This window comes from Onychomys torridus, chromosome 2 (assembly GCF_903995425.1).
Source record: "Onychomys torridus chromosome 2, mOncTor1.1, whole genome shotgun sequence".
Lineage (NCBI taxonomy): Eukaryota > Metazoa > Chordata > Mammalia > Rodentia > Cricetidae > Onychomys > Onychomys torridus.
This window is the reverse complement of record NC_050444.1, coordinates 77,335,230-77,351,725: the sequence shown is the minus strand read 5'-3', so window position 1 is coordinate 77,351,725 and position 16,496 is coordinate 77,335,230. Positions and strand designations below refer to the sequence as shown.

General features: G+C 47.1%; 1 protein-coding gene across 4 annotated transcripts in view; it reads left to right on the top strand.

The window, feature by feature from the left end:
- Epb41l4b (erythrocyte membrane protein band 4.1 like 4B) overlaps positions 1 to 16,496 on the top strand; it is a 150,253-nt gene that overhangs the window by 121,218 nt on the left and 12,539 nt on the right. The window contains exons 21-24 of one of the 4 annotated variants that reach the window (XM_036177296.1): positions 1,769 to 1,946; positions 4,714 to 4,791; positions 11,990 to 12,106; positions 14,266 to 14,337. In XM_036177296.1, coding sequence (XP_036033189.1) covers positions 1,769 to 1,946; positions 4,714 to 4,791; positions 11,990 to 12,106; positions 14,266 to 14,337 — 445 coding nt within the window. Of the gene's footprint in view, positions 1 to 1,759; positions 1,947 to 4,713; positions 4,792 to 11,989; positions 12,107 to 14,265; positions 14,338 to 16,496 lie in introns of all 4 variants that reach the window. The other 3 variants (XM_036177295.1, XM_036177298.1, XM_036177297.1) reach the window with 3 other exon arrangements.

Genomic DNA, 16,496 nt, shown 5'->3' with positions numbered 1-16,496 from the left:
GATCTCTGGGGAACAAATTAAACCATAAAAATCTTCCCCCAGGACAAGGCTGGCAGGGCTTGCCTTCCCTTTCACATTTCAGAATTCAAAATGTTATTACCACCCATTTGGGATAGGTAATCATTAAATAATGACTAACTATAGGTGGCCTGGAAGCAAAGAAAATTTCACTTAATCACCAAATTGGCTGTTGTTTAAAAAAAAGAAAGAAAGAAAAAGAAAAGAAAAATTCATTTTACCTTTGCATTACTGCACTTCAAAAAAAAAAAAAAAAAAAAAAAAAAGGAGTTTCTGGGCAAAAATCAAAAATCTTCTCCACAAAAACTTGTTAAACCATTTGAAAGCCAGGTGTGGTGGCACATGACTGTACTCTCAGTGCTCGGGAGGCCGCAGTGGGAGGGTCGGGAGTTTGAGCTAGCCTGGGCTGCATGGGTAAGACAACAACAACATTTTATGAATTTGTCATGAGTTCCCTCAGAACCTGAAGTTGGGGACTCACTGGATTTTAAATATGTTTCTTTGGTATAAGTTCTAAGACAAAAGACTTAAAAAATTATATAAGGGGGGCTGGAGAGATAGGTCGGTGGTTGAAAACACTTGCTGCTTTCTCAGAGGACCCCCATTCAGGTGGCTCATAACTGCCTGTCATTCCAGCTCCAGGGGATCTGATGCCCTCTTCTGGCCACTGAGGGTACCTGCACATACATGGTGCACATACATACATAGAGAGAAATAAAAAAAAAAATTAAATCCTCTTTTAGAAAGAAGAATTTGGAGCTTTTCCTATTTTAGGCACTCTGGGTTGACTTCCTACTATAAGAAATGAGCTATGTTTTTTAATGGCTTTTTTATGTAAAAATAAATAGTGATTCTGCTTTTAGGCTTAAAGTGCTTTTATATATGGTTAAAAAATATTCACCCCACTCTTCTGTATCACTCACTGTATGGCTAACTTTTTAAAAAAATTGGTAAAAACCTGGCTAGGCTGATAGCTCAGTGATGTAGAGTACAACTGTTCTTGCAGAGGCTTGAGTACCAGTGTCCATATCATGTAGCTCACAACTGCCTGTGGCTCCAGCTGTAGGGGAATCTGATACTTCTGGCCTCGGTAGGCACATGCACATATCCACATGCATACGCATAAAAAAAATCTTACAAATGAAAAAGGGTTGAGAGATGGTTCATGAGCTTGATTCTGGCTGCCTCGAAGAAGTGGAGCCTATTCCCTCTGCATCTATTTGGACTTAATGTGACATGAGTGTCCAGCCAAGTGTCTACTAGCAAATACACAGCTAAGAAAATATGATATGGCCATGCAATGGAGCATTTCTCAACATAAAAGGGAAAGACATTTTATTATATACCACAGTGTTGTTGGATTTGGAAAGCATCACCTGCTTCCGTGAGGGTTCAGGAGTAGGCAAGCTCATGGAGAGAGGGACAAGGTTGGGGACTGTATAGTGGGGTGGCTACATAACTGTGAATGTAGGTCACGCCACAGAAGGGTTTGTATATAAGTGGTTAAAATGATAAATATCATGTTATGTGTGGTTTACCGCAATCACACACACAAACACACACACACACACACACACACACACACACACATGCTGGCTTTTGATCTTGGATCTTGTAAGCTTGACACTGTGTAGGCATCAATTTGGAGAGCCGTGTTCTCCCATTTTGGCCTCTTCTCCCCTCCCCGAACCCCTCACAGCCTGTGTATTATTGTAATGAGCAGAGCTTCATGTGCTTTTAGTAACCGCAGTGATGAAGATGACCTCCCTCCAGACCTGGCTGAGGCAGTGGGAGCCACCACAGCCACAACCACAAACACCACGATGTCTGCCACTCAAGTCTCAGTGCCGCTGGCGTCCCCCAAAGTCCAGAAAGTCAGCTCGCCTCAGAAGTCAGAAGTCAAGAGCCCACTGTCCCCAGGGGCCAAGGTATGGGAAAGAGCCTGAGGTGTAATACACACTGAGTAAATGGCACTCAGCTTCAGCACTTAAATTTTGCGTAATCAGTTGCATGCATACATGCATTAAAAAACAGTAAATCCAGACTGGTAATTTAACTCATTTGGTAGATTAAAGCTATGTATTTGATCCCCAGCACAGGTAGACTAGGCACAGGGCTCACACCCATAATCCCAACTCGGGGTGAAGGCGGGATCAGAAGTTTCAGGTCATACTCCACTATACAGTGAGTTCGAGGCTAATGTGAGACCTGTCTTTAAAAAAGCAAAGCCAGTTTAAACTGATGAGATTAAGTTTGGTTACAATGCAAAAGAGTTGATAATTAAAACTAAAAGGAGCAGCTGGGCAGTGATGGTGCACGCCTTTAATCCCAGCACTCGGGAGGCAGAGGCAGGTGGATCTCTGTGAGTTCCAGGACAGCCAGAGCTGTTACACAAAGAAACTCTGTCTTAAAAAACAAACCAACAAATTTATTATTATTATTATTATTGTTATTATTATTTTTTTTAAAGACAGAGTTTCTCTGTGTAGTTTTGGTGCCTGTCTTGGACCTCGCTCTGTAGACCAGGCTGGCCTCGAACTCACAGTGATCCACCTGCCTCTGCCTCCTGAGTGCTGGGATCAAAGGTGTGTGCCATCACCGCCCGGCCCTAATTAATTAATTTTTAAAAGGAACAAAGTATATGGCAAGCATTTATGAGAGACATCTTATGGTGTAAAACTAAACAGCCTGCACTGTATTTTAGGGGATGTTTAAGAGATTCTTGGGGATAATGTTGTTTTATATCACTGTGTGGCCCTGGGTGCCTTTAAAGCCAGGTATGGAGGCACACGTCTGTAGTCTCAGCACTTGGAAAGCAGAAGCAGGTGGGTCTCTATGAGTTCAAGGCCAGTCTGGTCTCCTGAGTGAGTTCCGGGATAGCCATCCAGGGCTTCATAGTGAGACCCTGTCCTGAAAACAGACAAACAAGAAACAAATAAAATTCCTTCTTAAAGGCTGGTAAGAGAGCACTGTGGCATATGTGCACGAGTATGTATGCACACATATAACAAATAAATGTAACTTCAAAAGATAAAAGATGCTTTAAACCATTTTAAAATATCATAAAAGTAAAGAGAAGAGTAGTGCCCCCCCCCAGCCCCACTCTATAATGGACAATTTGGAGAAATAAAAAACGTAGATGTGTTTCCATCCCATACCTTATATTGGATAAAGTGTGTTAATTGTTTGAAAATGAGAACTGTCACTCAGTTTGAAATTTCAGGAAGTTGCAAATGTGAATCCTGGTGACAGAGGCCTTTCGTGAACTACTCTCTTGATTTTCTCTGACTGACTCTATCACCAATCACTCTTTGGCGGTTGGTTCAAATACAATTGAACCTGTTCCTGTCGTGCTCAGCCAAAGATGGCTGTGGTCCATGCAACTTCCTGAGGAAAGATGTATACAGGGAGCAGGTGCCCTGACAGCAAGGTGGGAGCTCCAGTGGGTTCTAACTCCCCCATTCACACGCCAGTAATAGCTCCCCAAAGGGCAATCTTTTTCAAAGCCCATATTCCTGGAGCCTCAGCTTCCCCCACTCTTAAAAATGAGAAGCTTACCACCAGAGCTCAGCTCGGCATGGAAACCTTGCTGGGCCTCATAATAGCCACTGAGGCTTACAGCCACTGGACCGAGGCTTGCACAGCTTCCAGGGTCACAATGATTCTTGGCAACATCTAAACAGCAGTGTTCCAGGCCCATATACTGTATGATGAGGTCCATCTTTCCCAAGGTCCTTTCTTCATATGTCTAAAATAGACACAAGGGTGTGATCAGCCCCCTCAGTGTTGACTCGTACAGAGTGGGGCTCTCTGGTGTTCTAGAGAATGAATCCTGAAGTCTTTTTTGAGTTTTGTTTTGTTTGAAGTAGTTGTGCTACATCGATGGCTGGTTGGGTGCTTACTCTGTGGCTCAGGGTGGCCTTGAACCCATGGGAAGTTGTCTGCCCTAGCCTCCCAAGTGCCAGGATTATAGATGTGAGCAACCATACTGGCTTCACTGCCTGTAACTGGGACTCTTCTTACAGTTTGTCAAGTGGGAGACAGGTTCCTTTCATGGATACCACAGCTGGTTAAAAACCAGGCTGCAGCATTCCAGAGTGTGTGGAATGGGGACTAACCACGTTCTCCCAAAAGCTCCAGGGCTCCCTCTGCTGGCCATCTCTCTATTTTAGGACCCTGAGGTCAAATTGATGGGCTGTGCGTTGTGTTTTGCACTTCCTTAAAGGGCCTGGGGTCTGCCTATGCAGCTAGGACCCCAGAGCAGGACAAAGCATTTTCTTGAACACTCTTCAGAGGTTCCAGCAACCCTCCTCATGGGCTTCTCTATTATTCCCTGACTCTCCGTGAAGGCTGGTTTCATGTTCTATTTATGTATCCTGCAGACTCTTTGAAGCAGTTCCCCAAAAACCAGTAAAATAAAAAAGACTCAAAGCACTTAAGGAGACTGGTTTGTAGCTTTAAAAAGGCCAGATCCAACACCTTACCCTATTTTTATCCATGCAGATTTCAGGGGAAAGTAGGGGTTCAGCCTGGCTGTTTTGTACGCTGCTGAGGGGGGAAGTTGCAGGGAAGTTGCACTCTGAGCAGCTCATTGTTAGGGAAGTGCGGCCTCCCACCCCCACCCCCGCCCTTTTTTGAGCCCTGTCATCTGCTCTGGGTATCACTAACCGGGGATATTTCTGCCTGCCTTCCCAGAGTCCCTCTGACCATGGCGGCACCTTTACCTTGGGGCCAGGCGACCTGCTGATGGACTTCACAGAAGCCACTCCTCTGGTAAACTTATTTTTCTAAAAGCAGAAAAGCCACAGACCATAGACACGTCTGGCAGTGGGAGGATGGAGAGGTGGGCACTGCTGTTGGAGGGCTTCTATGTATCCCGGAAGCTCTCGAGAAGGGTCAGACACCAGGGCCTCATCAACTTTCGGGGCTCTTGAGGGAGGGGTGCTCCTTCTCCTCAGAGGGTGGCTGTAGGGGTCCTGCCTGTGCCTGTCTGCTGCTCCTCGAGTATAATGGGGCGCCTCCATGCTTGGGTCTCAGCTTCCTGGCTTCCCAGGCTGTGCCCTGCATGCCCACCCATACTTGCTCTTGCTTTTGGCAATCCATCTGGTCTGAAACACTGGCTCAAGGCTCTTCTCTGGCTTTCCAGACCCGTTGTTTCTCCTACCACCATCTCTCCTGTATACAGGTCTCCCGTTAGGGATAGTGGCCCTCGTGGGACTCCTGCAGCCGAGAAGCCTTTTTTATAGGACAGAGCAGTAAAGGAGACAGGCAGGCAAGTTCTTACTCTAGTATCTGGCCACTCTCCACACACGCAATCATTTTGTGTTTTGTTTTTTTGAGACAAGGTCTCATGTAGCCCAGGCTGACTTTGAACTTGCTATGTAGCCAGGGATGCCCTTGAACTTCTGATCCTCCTACCTCTAATTCCAGAGTTCTGGGATACCAGGTGTCTTAGAGTTTCTACTGCTGTGAAGAGACACCATGACCATGGCAACTCTTATAAAAAACAAAACCTTTTATTGGGGTGGATTGCTTACAGTTCAGAGGTTCAATCCATTATCACCATGGTGGGAAGCAAGGCAGCATGCAGGCAGACATGGTACTAGAAAAGGAGCTGAGAGTCTTACATCTTGACTCACAGGCAACAGGAAGTGGTCTGAGACACTGGGTATGACTTGAGCATATATGAGACCTCAAAGCCTGCCTCCACAGCAGCACACTTCCTTAAACAAGACTACACCTACCCCAGTGAAACTATACTTCCTAAAAGTGTCATTCCCTTTGGGGGCCATTTTCTTTCAAACCACTACACCAGGTGTGCATCACCATACCTGGTTTATGCAGTGCTGAGAACTGAACCCAGGGTTTCCTGAACACTGTGCAGGCATCTGCCAGCTGAGCTGCATCTTCAGCTTTCTGCTCCCCCTTTAAGAATCTTGCTATTGGATAGTATCCTGTCTTCCCTAAAGCAGGGATATCAGGATATCTTTGTCTCAGAAGAGAAAGAGGAGACGGAGGGAGGGGGAATACACACACACACACACACACACACACACACACACACACACACACACACAGAGAGAGAGAGAGAGAGAGAGAGAGACAGACAGACACAGACACAGACACAGAGAGAGACTGAGACCAGAGTGCAACACAAATGTGTTATTAGATAATACAGGCAAACTTGGAAATAACTTTTGGCTAGGCTCAGCCTGCTGTCTCAATAAAGTTGAGCATAAATCATGGTCCATTCTGGGCTGGACGTAAGTCACCATTTGGTCTGAGAGGTAAAATATGTTTAAGTCAGAACCTATCTCCTGAGAGCTTTGTACTTAGTTATGAGATAGTTCCAGGTTAGAGGGCAGCTCAAGGGTGTCCAGATTGATAAATGGCCAAGCACCATGTAAGAGCTGTGTAGAAGATGCCCAGGGAGAGGCCAGGAGGAAGAGTCACTGGGCATCAACTTGCAGAGAAAAGACTCATCAGGAGGCTGTCAAGAGAGTCTGGGTAGACACAGTGCTTGTCATTTCTATAGCCACCTTTTTTTTTTTTTTTTTTTTGCCTAGCAGTTGGACCAGTCTAAGAGCAGCTGAGAGCTGCCAGGGAAGACCCTGCTCTGGGGACCATCACAATTGAGCGTATGTCATGGTTACTCATGGTCTTCTTGTAAGATAAGTTGTCAAGACCAAAGTACCCTTTCCCCCTGCCTTTCCAACAGAGTTATCACAACTTGTGACCTTTCAGCATGACCTCATCAGCCTTTTGCACAGATGCAGAGACAGTCCTGGAATAGGCAGATCACACAGGACCATGTAGAAGCTGGAACCTTGGTGTCCGGCCCCTCCTCCTCTGCTCTATGCATCGGCTTGGAAACAATCTGGTCTCCTCTTCGGCGAATTTGCCACTTTGAAAAGAAGTGATCTCCAGGATGAGGAAGAGAAGAAGGGGCATGGAGGAAAGTCAGAAAGCAACATGCCTTGGTCAGGAGCTGCCAGACACATCCCAGCTGAAGCCTTTTGCCCACGAGGGCCTTGTGGGAGATGGAATCCCTGGCAGCTACCTGAGAACATCCAGTCCACCTGGAGGGTAGCTAGCCAGAGAGATCTGGGAACTCTTAGGGTGCATCCTGAGAACCCATGAAGGAGAGTGGAGGAGACAGTGAAGTTCTGAGGACCATGTGAAAGGAACTATGCATAGCAGGAATTAGGAGCCAGGGGAAGCTGTCCCTCCGAGTTGTACTGATGGGCAACTTCCAAGCTGTTCAGTTATGCTGCACTGGACTCCGTATGCATTGGTGTAAGCTGCTGTCCCCTGTCTGGGGCCACTGGATTTTATAGTATGAAGAGAAGTTTGGTTGGGAACTAAAGTAGTCTCACCTAAGCATAGTAACACACATCTGGAATCCCAGGTCTTGGGAGGCTAAGGAAGGAAGGTTGCCATGAATTTCAGGCTGACTTGGGCTTTAGTATGAAACCCTGACTTTAAAAAAAAAAAAAAGAAAGAAAAGAAAAGGCCTTCACTATTCTATATCAAAAAGCAGCATGAAGAAAGTATTAATTTACTAAAGGGTCTGGTGGATCTAAGAACTATGGTCAATTTATTGACCATAATTAAGACTATGGTTAAAATACATCATGACTTCTTACAAGAGTAATAGGATTCCTCTCGAAAACTTGTGTTCGGGCATATAGATTTAATTACTTGTAGAATCAAAAGATCTTGGCTTGGATATTGCAGGCTGGGGTTAGGAAGGAAACAGCACATGGTAGGGACTCCTAGAGATGTGCCAAGTGACCGACCCCCTTCAGGGACAGTCACCCATCCTCTTTGGGGATGCTTCTCTACATCTCTGGACAGCTCTGACTCAGCTGTGAAACGGGGTCCAGTTTGCTGCACTGTATATGCAGCTGAGATCCTTGGGCTGCACTGAGGCTGCGCCACCCCCCACCCCCCACCCCCCACCCCTGCGCGCATGCACGCGCCCGAGGTTCACAGTGACCGTGTTCTCAGGATGCCTTGAGGTCCAAGTGTGCGTACAGGGGTTCTGCAGAGGATGTGTCTGGTAGCATTCCTTTGCACCATAGGCTCTGACCTTTCCTTGTTCCATATGAGTCCTGTTTCCGTGAGTGCCGAACAGTGAGAGGGAAGGAAGACGTGGCAGTCTGCTTCTTCCGTCGTCTGGTCCCTTTCACGTCTCCTGTAGAGGAGCAGCATCTCTCTACTTTGCCAGCTCGGGAAAGAGTGGATGCAGCACTTGGGACTGGGAAACCTGCTCCCAGGGACCACTGTATCAGTAATTGTGTCCCCTTTGGTGTCCTAGACTTGAGGTTGGGGTGCAGCCGTGAAAGCAAAGCTCCATGCCTGGCTTGTATCCAGTGGAGCTTTGGGACCACTTCATCCTGTTTCTTCCCCTACAGACATAGAAACCAAGGCTCAGACAGGGATGTGTGCTTGTTCACACTCACACAGCAGGTTGGCATCAGGCCTAACTAGAACCCAAGCCTTAGGGTAGGTGACTTGAGTCAGGATGTGTCTCTTTTGTCCCCCTGAGCAGTCCTTGAACCTGGCCAGGTCCACTAGCCTCAACTTTACCTCCAGAGCCCTAGCCTTGGAGGAAACTCTGGGATGCTTGAATCCGCAACTCAAGTTGGGTCCTGCAGTTCCCTTTTGAGACATGAGAACGGAGGAGGTTGTGTCTGTGGTCTAAGAGACTCGGCCTGGATGAGGCGTGGTTTATTGGCCTCCAGATCTATACTCTTGGCCCTGGCCACTCTCTGGATCTTCCCTTCCAAAGAAGAAGGTTGCACTTTACCAGACAAGAATGTTAAAATTTTCTGCTGATCACAGCAGGTGATCTTTCTCCTATAGTCACCTCCAGGGTCACATGCCCCTGTCCAGTTTCCTCTCTCCTCCTGATTGAGATGTCTTCAGTACCCCATAATCCTTGGGCCAGCACTAGAATGGAACAGGAGGGTGAAGAACAGGACCAGATGTTGTGGCATTCGTTCAAGAATGTTCCACCAAGATTCTATGAGAATTAATATCATGTTATGACTCTCCATCTTGGAGGTGGAGCATTTCAAAGTATCCAGGTCCAGAAAAAGAAAAAAAAAAGACAGAAAGAAAAAGAAAGAAAGAAAGAAAGAAAGAAAGAAAGAAAGGAAAGAAAGAAAGAAAAGAAAGAAAGAAAGAAAGAAAGAAAGAAAGAAAGAAAAGAAAAGAAAAGAAAAGAAAAAGAATAAGAATAGTCAAAGGGGATTCGAGACACAGAGCCCTGCCTCATATTGGGTCAGCCAGTCAGCCTCCCTCCTGCTGGTAACAGACCATAAACATCTGTCTCTCTCTGTTCTTGACCCGCCCACTGTGTGGAGCTCGCCCCTCCCTGAGCTCTGTGTCTTCTAAACTACTCAGCCACAAGGCTACAAAGAGAGCCAGTTCGTCCTGGGACATGGCATGGTAGTGAAGTGTGTACATGACTGGGAGACATGGGTCTAGACTGAGGAAGGCCACATGAGACATGGGATCAGGCTCTGGTCGGGTGTCAGGACTGGGTTTCCAGTTGGCTCAACCACTTAGTATTTGTTTTGAGCTCCATGTTTGGAGGTGGGCTGACACTAAATCTGAAGTCTAGGTGTCCTCTATTTCCCCATAGCTTCTTCGTTGTCCCCCAGGGTTCAGGAGGGGTGGAGACAAGTCTGGTCAGTGCACTGTGTTATCATTCATAGATACATCTGAGATGCTCTCTGCATCTCTAGTGGGGCTTTTGGGGAGGAAATCAGTTTTCACTTACTGGCCATCATTCTGTCCTGGGATCTACCACCTCCTACCTCTACCTGACCAGGGACTCTTCCTTGCTTTTTAGTTCCTGTTCCCAGCTTAGGTCCTAAGAGAGGGCCTAGCTCACTGTGGCCTCATCACTTAGTGTTCTAGCTTGTCTTCTGGTCTCTGTCGGAACAACTTTCTCTTCTCTACTCAGGCTAGCAATGTCCTTTCCTGAGCCTATGAAAAAAATCCCTCCCCCAACAACTTCATTATTATTTATTGATGCCAAGATTCTTTCCATTTTCCCAAAGGGTCACATTTTAAAACTCAAAAGCTAATTATACAACAAAGTGGTGTAATAAATGCAGAAATGCCCCAAGCAAGAAGGGAAGAGCCAGGAAAAAAAGCAGATTGGCATCCAAAGTATCCTGTTAGACGTGTTGTTGATACTTTGTTTCCTGCCCATTGACTAAGAGTCAAGGTTGTGGATTTACAAGTTCAGGAACGTTTACATCAACTCAGGTAACTATTTAGGAAGGTCGGAAGTATTGGAGCAATTACCATAAAAGTCCAGCACTAGAAAAAGTCTTAAATCATCCCTAATCATCATCAGTCCAAATTCTGACCATTAGGTGATGGAATGTTTTTTGGTTATTTGTGGCAGATTTTCTTTCCTTCACTAAACATATGTTAAGTTCCTGTTGCTATCAGCAGGAGTAGGGGCCCAGGGGCTTATGTGTGGAGGTATACATGGAGAATCCCTGGTGTGGCTGGTTCTAAATGGAGCATGGACACCCTGGGGTCTATCTAGATGCCAGCCAGGCTCCTAAAAGCATCATCTTGTAATTCTTAAGCAGGTAGGATCTCTCCTGAGGACCAAAGAAAACAGGAGGAGGATTTTAAGTAGGCTGGTAAATTTAACTGCAGGTGACTAATTTGGATTCACTTAGCTCTGAAGAAAGGCCTTAGAAACAATCAACAAAGAATGGGTGGAACCTGGGATTCCACTTTGCAGAACCAATCTCTGCATCTCCCAAATGTGAATGTGAAGCAGGGCTGTTGGAGAGGTTATGGCTGTGAAAGCCCCTGGCAGCTTCTCAACTCTGTGGTTGTCAGAGGACAGAATCAGATGGATTTAGAGAAGGAAGGCGGCCTGTAATTTCCTTGATCATTCTTTTTAGTGAAAGCTACCCAGAGGCTGTATTTTAATCCTCACTGTGGGGTGCTGCCAAGTTTCCTGAGCTAAATGATGCATGTATTTGTTCTCTGGAGTGAGTGGTCCCTCCCCTGAAGTCCACACTAAGCCTTCAGCAGTTCTATCTTACTAACACTGAACATCTTCTGTTTGCCATCCTCATCCTCACCCAAACAAGCTTTGTACCTTTGCTGGGCACATGGCACTCCTCAGAGACCTCCCCCACTGGGGTGGGGGTGGGGAGCTGGCATCTCAAAAGTGTGGCACTTTCTCCACAATGCTTGGTATGTCTTCCAGCTGAGCAGTAGGACGCCCCCACTTCCAGTAAGGAGATGCCTAAACCTGGACTCATGCATGAGAAAAGTGGGAGGTTCTGTCTGAGTTCTGAACCCAGGTGGCAGAGAGCCAGGAGTATGAGATCCTGAACTCTGTGCTTCTTAGGGGTGCAGCTCTCTCTTGGCACCCTCTGCTGGACATTCACTCACCTGCACACCTTAGGCAGTACCCTTCCTTGGCTGTGGGTGGGCCGGCACTGGGTGTAGCAGGCAAATGCTCTCAAGTGTGTGGCCGGCCCGCATGCTCCCATTTCTGCCATTGCTAACTCATGGCGCTGTTCATGACTTGGCCTGGACAATGCTTCAGAACCCTGGTGATGCTGGGGGTGGGGGTGCGGGGCTGCTCCCAGTCTTATGCTCCCAGCACAGGGAGGTAGTTTGGCTCTGCCATCCCTGGGAAGGGGTTTGGTTTGTCCTTCTGCTTATGGGTTGGAGAAGAGGGGAGAAGGCCAGAGAGAAGAGAGACAGAGAGTAGAGCAGTGGGTGGGACAGGCAGTGAGCACTCCAGAGGCTAACAGCATCTAGAGAGCAGCCGTAGGTATGCTGGCTGGAGCGGAGTCTGAGTTGCCAGAGCCGTCTTGCACTGTGCTGTCTTTCTCTCCTTTCCCTCCCTACCTCCTCTCTCTCCACCTGTCTCACCACCTCTTCCTCCCTGTCCCTCCTCCTCTCCTGTGAGCAGGCAGAGCCCGCCAGCAGCCCCCACTGTGCCCACTCTGGCTGCTCTCCTCCACTCTCTCTCCCCATGAAGGAAGAGACCACTGGAGTTTGCATGTACCCTCCGATCAAAACGAGGCTGGTAGGTACCCTGACAGGGTGGGGGCCTGCTGGGACACGTGAGGTGGCAGGAGCCCCAGGTGAGACAGTAGCTGGAATGATTGGCGTACAGAGGTGCCAGACCTCCAAAGAGCCCTGCTGTGGGGTACTCTCACCCCTGCATGGTGGGGGAATTTGGGGTCCAGCTGGGGGTGGCCAAACCAAGACACACACCCTGCTCCTACCCCTTCCTCCACAGCTCTCAAGAACCAAGAGCCATTTGCTTTCTGAGAACTTGGATGAGAAAAGATACTTTCCCAGAGAGGAGTATACACTCTGGTAGTCACCTTCTGGGGTCTTAAGTGTCTGTCCTGTGGCAAATACAGTTTTACACTCACCTCCCTCTTCTATTTACTGACATCATGACACACCAGGAGTGCTACATGATGACTTAAAAGGAACCATCTTAATCGGAACTGAGCATATATATTTTTTTAATCTTCGCATGTTTCCGTCTGTTTATTCATGTTCATTCATAACTTTACCTGTTGAGTAATAGTAGCCATGTCGTCTCCGGTTTTCCTCCTTTCATGTAGTACTGTGATGTTTCTGTCTTGTTCTCATTGCCACATCCTACATGGCCATTTATATTCCATCAAGCAAAAGGGGGTACTACGAGCCTCAGTCCCTCACGTTAGGAAGTATGCTGTTTGCAATCTGTCACTGTTTCAAGGAACATGGATCATTTTTTTGTGTCTGGGACTTCAGTTCCTTAGTCTAGACCCTTTTGAGTGATGTAGGGTGACTTTTGCCTCCTTCTGAAATGACTCTAGAGTTGGAAAGTGCCACCAGACAGCAGCAAGTGTGCTCTGCTGTACCAGGGAGCACTGGGATATCATGAGAGTGTAGCTTCTTAGACAGCCGTGTAAGGCTGTGGTTTGAAGCTGCTAACTTCCACGTTTCATTAATAGCTGTAAGGAAGCACTTCCTTGCTATCCTGGTTGGCCTGAGAACTTACCTGCAGATTTCTTATCGCTATGACATTTATTTCAGAATGCCAGGTCAATCTGTTAGGCTAGGCAAAGAGAATGGGAGGGTGTACTGCGTAAGTTTTGGCTCAAGCGTCTTTGGGAGCTTGTGGCTCATTCTGGGAATTTGGGGATATTTATTTGAACATATCTGACTGAAGGGAAAGTTGGGTTGGGGTGAACATTACTGCATATACATTGTAAAGATAATGTTATCCCCATATTGACTGACACCTGTTCTGCCTATTCAGAAAAGAGTTTCTGATTTGGGTCTAGTCTGAAGTGTCCTCTGCCTCCCTTCCCTTTAGAACAGTGTGAAAGTACCAAGGGACTGTCTCGGAGTCCATGGACAAGATCCCATAGGAGCATGGGGGCTGCCCCCCCTACGGGGGGCGGGCAGGGATGGCCTCTGTGCCTTGTCAACAGTCCTTGCCTGTGCAGGTATACAGGTGGTTTCTGGGCCTGAGGACCAAGACAAGGCTAGTGCCACAGTCACCAGGCCTCTGGCTCTCCTGGTGTATAATGGCTCAGAGAAATAAGCCCTCTCATTTTCCAAGGTCTCCAAGAAGCCAAAGGCAAAATGAGCAAAAAGAGAGAGAGGTTGACCTCACCTGGTGACTGGAGCATCAGCCTCACAGAAACTAGCTTTCTGGATTGCATCATTGGTTACTTCCAAGTTCATTACCTTCTGTTCCCAAAGGCCACAGTGACAAGACATGTTCTGCTTGCAGGAGTTCTGCTGCTCAGACTGTACACGGGTTGAACAATGCCAAGTCACTTGACAGGGACTGCCTTCTGGTTTAAGTGGCCCCACCAGCTGAGATATACTGTCTCCAACAGACCATTCAGAAGCTTCTTGCCATATCCCACGGCTGTGGCAAAGCCCTCAGAGGTCACCCCAGGTCCATCTACCTTGAGTGTAGCCTTTTCTGGAGCAGGCTTGGGACACTGTCCTGAAAGTCCCCATAAAGGGAGTTCTAGGCAAGGCAAACATGTCATACATACCATGTGACCCAGGCAGACAGGCCTGCCTCCTCCACTGCAGAGAGATGAAGGTGCCTAAACTTCCTGGGATCCTTCCTCTCAGTGCTAAAGGTGTACTGGTAAAGACTTCAAAATGTTTTCTGACATGAAGGTAAACCCTTGTTTTTTTTTATTTTATTTTATTTTTAAGATAAAAACATTCCCGGCAGAACCGATGATGAACCCGTTTCCTGATCCCTTCACCATAGGGCCACAGTTCACTGTGAGTACACTCAGATGGCAGGGCTGCCTTGTAAGCCTTCACTTCCCATGGGGAAGGCTGTGGGGGCAAGAGGCCCTGGGATTGGAGTTTGTTTTACTTTATTGAGATGAGATTCACAGAAAATTAACTGTATTAAGACTAGTCAGTAGCATTCACTGGGTTTATTGAACCATGACCACCTCCCTTTCCTCCCAGCGGTGCGTTCTGAGAGAGAAAAAGCAGGTATTTTCAGTCTTTCCTTTCCACTGTGTCCTCAGTGCAGTCAGTTCTCACAGAAGTCACCGAATGTCTGCTAGTTCTAAAGATTATATAAGGCTTAGGCCTACTTCTTTCAGTGTGGGGGTATGTGTGGTGTGTGGATACATATTTGTATGCTGGTGCACATGTGTGGAGGCCATAGCTTGATGTTGGGGGTCTTTTTATGTTTATTTTTGGATAACTATCCACACTACTTACTGAGGCAGACTTGCCAAAGCCAGAACTCACCAGTGGTTCCTCTAGTCTAGCTAGCCAGCTTGCCCCAAGGATCCCTTTAGAACCAGAACTACAGGCAGCTTCCCATGCTAGTCCAGCTCTTTTGGGGGTTCTGGGGCTCTGAGCTCCAGTTCTCACATTTACGTGCCAAATACTTAGCCACTGAACCATGTTCCCAGATCATTAGGCTTTTTAAAAAGGTTCATACAAGTGTGTATTGTGCATTGAGTACACGCCCCTTGCCACGCCCCTCCCCATTCCCAATAGTCCTCTGTGTTCCCTTAGTTTCGTGCCTACTTTTAGGGTCCTAGTCTGTGGTCCAGGCTGGCCTCAGCTTCCCCAGTGCTAGGATTAAAGGCATGTGCCACCATGGCCCTGTGACATATTTCACTTAGCATCATGTTTTCAGATCCATGTACTTGGGGAGCATGAATCTACACCTCCTTTCTTTTTATGGTAGAGTAATATTTGCAGTATGGTTTTACTGCAGTCTGTTTATCCATTGACTTATTCATGGGGAGTTGGGTGGTGTCCACTTTTGGCAACTGGAAATAGTACTGTCATGTGTGCTATGTACTTGTTTTAACACCTGTTTTCAATTGTTCTGGGTTGGATCTGCATCTTGATAATAGTGTGTGGTGTTAGGTAAGTCACTTTACCACACAGACCATCTGCTTTCATGCATGTGTTTGTGTGCATGTATGTAGTAAGTGAGTGTGTGTGTGTGTGTGTGTGTGTGTGTGTGTGTGTGTGTAAGAGAGAAACAGAGAGACAAAGAAAGAGAAAACACTTTAGATATCATTCCTTTGGTGCCATCCACCTTGTTCTTGACATGGTCTCTCATAGACCTGGAGGTCACTGACTTACCTAGGCTGGCTGGCCACCAAGCCCAGGGGGTCCTCCTGTCTCCACCTACCCGGGGCTGGGATCCCAAGCATGCTCAGTCACATATGCCTTATTTAACAGAGGTTCTGGAGGTAGAGCAAGCATTTTACCTACTGAGCCACCTCCCTAGGAATAGTAATAAGAAATAGCCTGGTTGGAAGCTGTATCACAAGGGACTGGGCTCCAAATGCACTTTCCCCAACAGATAGCTCCTAAGTGTCTATGAGGACTGCTGACTCTCCAGGCTGCAGAGATGGTGGTACAAGGACCAGGACCATGTCCAAGTCCTGGCCATGGGCTCCTCATGGCCACCTCTTTCCCTGTCCTCACTAGAACTCAGGAAATAGATTAAATGTGTTGAAACATTTTTTGAGATTTATTTATTCTAGTTTATGTGTAGGATCATTGTACCTGCAGGTACAGATGTGTACCACATGTGTACCTGGTGCCCACAGAGGTAAGAAGAAAGCATTGGATCCTCCGGAACTGGAGTTACAGATGGTTATGAGCCACCATGTGGGTGCTGGGAACTAAACCCAGGTGCTCTGTAAGAACAGCCAGTGCTCTTACCTGCTGAGCCATCTCTTCAGCCCCCTTTCAAACATTTTGAATGTCATATTTTCTTCCTCTCCAGAATGACAGCAGTGATCATTTCCATACTTATTTTTAGATGCCCAACCCATTCTTGCCTGGAAGTTTCTGCAGAATCCCACTTTATAGTGCGCTGCTACAGAGAGCGGAAGTGAGAGACCACAGGCTGTCCCTACTTCCTCTCCCTCTCCCCCCAGCCAGGAGTCACT